Source organism: Myxine glutinosa, chromosome 2 (assembly GCF_964187855.1).
Source record: "Myxine glutinosa chromosome 2, kmMyxGlut1.1, whole genome shotgun sequence".
Classification (NCBI taxonomy): Eukaryota; Metazoa; Chordata; class Myxini; order Myxiniformes; family Myxinidae; genus Myxine; species Myxine glutinosa.
Window position 1 is genome coordinate 90,509,416 of NC_136262.1, and position 3,966 is coordinate 90,513,381.

Below are 3,966 nucleotides of genomic sequence, written 5' to 3' on the forward strand. Positions count from 1 at the left end.
AATGTGGGAATCAATGCAGCTTTAATTCACAGTCACCAAATAAGAGTTCTATCAAAATAAATATATAAAAACACCCCACCCACCTAAATACAGTACATCGTATTTAAAAACTGCTGCTGATGGAAGTTGTGTACATGATGCCACTCTGTTTCCTGGAAACTGAGACCGTACTCGTGTTATTTACAAGCCATGGCTTTTCCCCTTTTATTACCCCCATGCTCCGACGTATCCTCCTCCAAACGTCACCCGACCCAACCAACCTCATCCGATAACTGTTGTGACTGCATTGAGATGTGTAATTGTGTCGTCACCACCTGCCCTCAGTGTTAACAAACTTTTCCATAAATATCGGCCCATTTAATCATCCTATTTCCAGTGGTAATTATTTCTCTTTTTGCAAAGTATTATATATAAATTATATAAAGATATATAATATATATCTCTCTGTGGATTTTCATCAATAAAGAATCACTGTTGGATAATATTTTGCTCTCTCTTTTTCCATTGCAATGAAAACTCTGCGAATGTGACGAGAATGAGGAGAAACAGGTGGTTCGATTCAGTCAATATTTATTGAACAAAATACATCGATGCAGCGTACGTAATCCATTTGGATGAAATAGCCATGAATACTATGTACGTCATGGTAAGCTTCGTTATCATGTTATCGTGTACGGACCCCGCTTTCACCTTCAACCACATATGGAGGCACAATTATCTTCGAGCAATCTTCAGGCACAGAACAGGAAATACAGGAGTATAAATCTTACAAGAAAAAAAAAAAAAAATGGACGACACAAATAGGACAATGACACTATAGTTGAAAATTACATAGTAATTTGAACAATTCTAAAACAAAAATACATAAATCAACAACAAAATATTAAATATGAAGGCAATAGCAAGTCAAAATTGTTTATGTGAACAAGCCCTTTTTCTTCCCCCGCCCCCCACCCCCAGCACGAGCTCCTTCCCACCTGACTAATGTCCAAATGTAATGCTATTCAACGTCATTCACGTCAAATTATCCCTCTCCACTTGGCTCTGGTTGCTCTCGCTCCTGCAGTAGAGGCACCAAGGATTCCCAGGCAGAAAGGCACTGGAGGAGAGTTTGGAGGTGGAGGAGAGGGGTAGGGAGGAGTGAGTATGTTAAGTTACCTGGGCATTGATCAGGCTCAGGAAGAAATATACATTTGAGAGGTGAAACAAAATTTTTCATTAAAAAAAAAATGCCAGGCCACAATGCACGTCCTTTCTTCAGTCCCCAGCAACCGCGGAAAAAGCTAACGGGGTTTCCTCACAGACCAGACAAGCTGCATGAGGAGCATGAAAGATGGGCTCCCTTCTCTTTAACGTCGACATGATTGTTGCCCCGTTCCGGATGTTTGCATATGCAGCTAACCATGCTCGTCACCCAGGCAACCATCCGTGAGGATATAAGCAACACCTTGACTGAGGAATCAGTTAGGATTGATGGAGCAATATTTCCATTTAAGTCACTGCTTTCCACATCAGCAACCAACTGGTGAACAGTGGCCTACATGTTTCCTTCTGTGGCTAACCAGCCAAGAACGAACCCTACCCCAAGTACCTTGATGTTATGGCAGATCGTAGTCCGACATACCGGGAACATCTTTAAAGAGTTTGGAAGGAGACCAAAACTAGAGTAAATACAACTCTGAAACTATCAGCCATCAGCAGTGGAGTTGGCACACGCAGCGTCCACATCCGCCTTGCCCTTGTGTATTCTGCAGCAGAGTACTACTCTCTTTTATGGGCAGAAAGCAGCCATACCAAACACTTGAATGCTATCCTAAACACAACAATGAAGATAATATTAGTGGGGCATTGAGATCAACACCCGAACAATGGCTCCCAGTACCGTTTAACATTCCACCTCCTGACAGGCTGAAAAGCCAGAACGTTGCGAGAGTACAACCATATTAAAACATAAAATCCTGAGCTGCCCATTCACGAGGATGTGCAGAATCTCCTAAACATGTGTCTTAGAGCACGTAAAACATTCTGGAGTTCCTACAAGACATTGAGAAATGCCAGTTTTAACATCAAGGATCAGTGCCATTGTCTGTGGAGAGATTCCAACATGATAAAAAAGAACTCAGGTAGTCACCAATCCCCCAGAGGAGCCCGAAAGTTTTGACCTCCTGAAAATAGTGGACCACTCTAAACTGGATCCACACTCTCTATGCAAAGATATCACATCTCCTCAAGTAGAAATTCAACCACAGCCCTGCATGTGACTGACACCCAGACTAAAAGATTGATCGCATCATGCATGACGACTGTAAACTAAAGAAATTCAACGAAGGATTCAAGGCATTCCACCTGATCAATAACAGCGCTGTCACTTAGCCGTTTAATTTGGACTTGGACCTGTGAGCTTCTTTCCCATACAGAAGAAGAAGAATGTTTTTGAATATTAAGATGGTTTGATGAGTGAGGAGGGTGAAGGAGGGGTGTATTATCACAAAGGAATATATCCTGTAGGTGAATGTAGCAGTTTTGGACTTGTTACCTCCAAACATTTTTGACATGTGCAATATATATATATACTAGCAGAGGTACCCGGCTTTGCACGGGAGGGGAGGAGGAGGGGAGGGGGAAGAGGAGGGGAGGGGAACGGGGGGGGAGGGGGGAGGGGAAGCGGGGGAGGAGGAGGGGAGGGGGGAAGAGGAGGGGAGGGGAATGGGGGGGAGGGGGAAGGGGGGGGAGGGGGGAGGGGAAGGGGGGAGGGAAGGGTGCGGGGGTGCCCAGGGGAAGAAGGGCCCCCTCCCCTCCCCCCTCCCCCCCTTTCCCCTCCCCCCCTCCCCTCCCCCTTCCCCCTCCCCCTCTCCCCCTTCCCCTCCCTCCTCCCCCCTCCCATCCCCTTCCCCCTCGTTCCCCTCCCCTTCTCTTCCCCCTCCCCTCCTCCTCCCCCTTCACACCAGGGGGGTTGACTCAGCCTGTCATCCCACCGAGGTCGGAAGTCGGAACTCATTGTCGTCAAATAAATGTAGCCTGTATGTTTCACTCTTTGTCACATGCCGTTGGTCCCATGTCAATCGGATGAAGTTGAAAAATTAACGTTACGAAGGTTCTCTGGGACGTACTGATTCCGAATAATGAAGTTGAAAAATTAACCGTTCCGAAATACGCTAATTACGCTAACAGAAGCGCTGGAGGAGCACTGCGCTCCCTCCCTTAGATTCCCTCCCTCTTCTGCTAGCGCTAATTACGCGTAACACAGTAATTTTAAAACCCGAAGTTTTTTTAATTTTAAGGTGTGCTGTAGTCAGAAGCGCTAGAAGCGCTGCGCTCCCTCCCTTCGAATCCCTCTCTCTTCTGCTAGTGCTAATAATACGCTAATTTTAAAACCCGAATTTTTTAAATGTTTATGTCTCCGTGACATTCCTGGGACCATCCCGAGTCGAACAGTTCTTTCCGCTCGCAAATCCGTCCACGGGTTCTCGAGATCTTAGAGATCATAGATAGATCAGGATACAGACACAGAGGCCAACTCTACTTTATATATATAGATATATATATATATATATATATATATATATATATATATATATATATATATATATATATATATATATATATATATATATATATGTATGTATGTATGTATATATATATATATATATATATATATATATATATATATATATATATATATATATATATATATATGTATGTATGTATGTATATATATATATGTATGTATATATATATATATATATATATATATATATATATATATATATATATATATATATATATATATATATATATATATATATATATATGTATATAATAGATACATATATATATATATATATATATCTATATATATATATATATATATATATATATACAGTGGAACCTTGACTTACGAGTGCCCCAACTTACGAGTTTTTCGAGATACGAGCCGTCGCTCGGGCGGTTTATTGCTTTGAGATG

The 3,966-nt window shown here is 42.1% G+C and overlaps 1 protein-coding gene across 4 annotated transcripts in view; it reads right to left on the reverse strand.

Moving 5' to 3' along the window:
• Window positions 1–553: 553 nt before the first annotated feature.
• The window catches only part of SNX30 (sorting nexin family member 30), a 52,819-nt gene continuing 49,406 nt past the window's right edge, over window positions 554–3,966 (reverse strand). For all 4 annotated transcript variants that reach the window (XM_068107785.2, XM_078771226.1, XM_068107786.2 and 1 more), the window contains 2 exons: window positions 978–1,099; window positions 554–729 (listed from right to left, as the gene is read on the reverse strand). In XM_068107785.2, coding sequence (XP_067963886.1) covers window positions 1,025–1,099 — 75 coding nt within the window. In that variant the 3' untranslated portion in view covers window positions 554–729; window positions 978–1,024. The remainder of the gene's footprint in view (window positions 730–977; window positions 1,100–3,966) is intronic.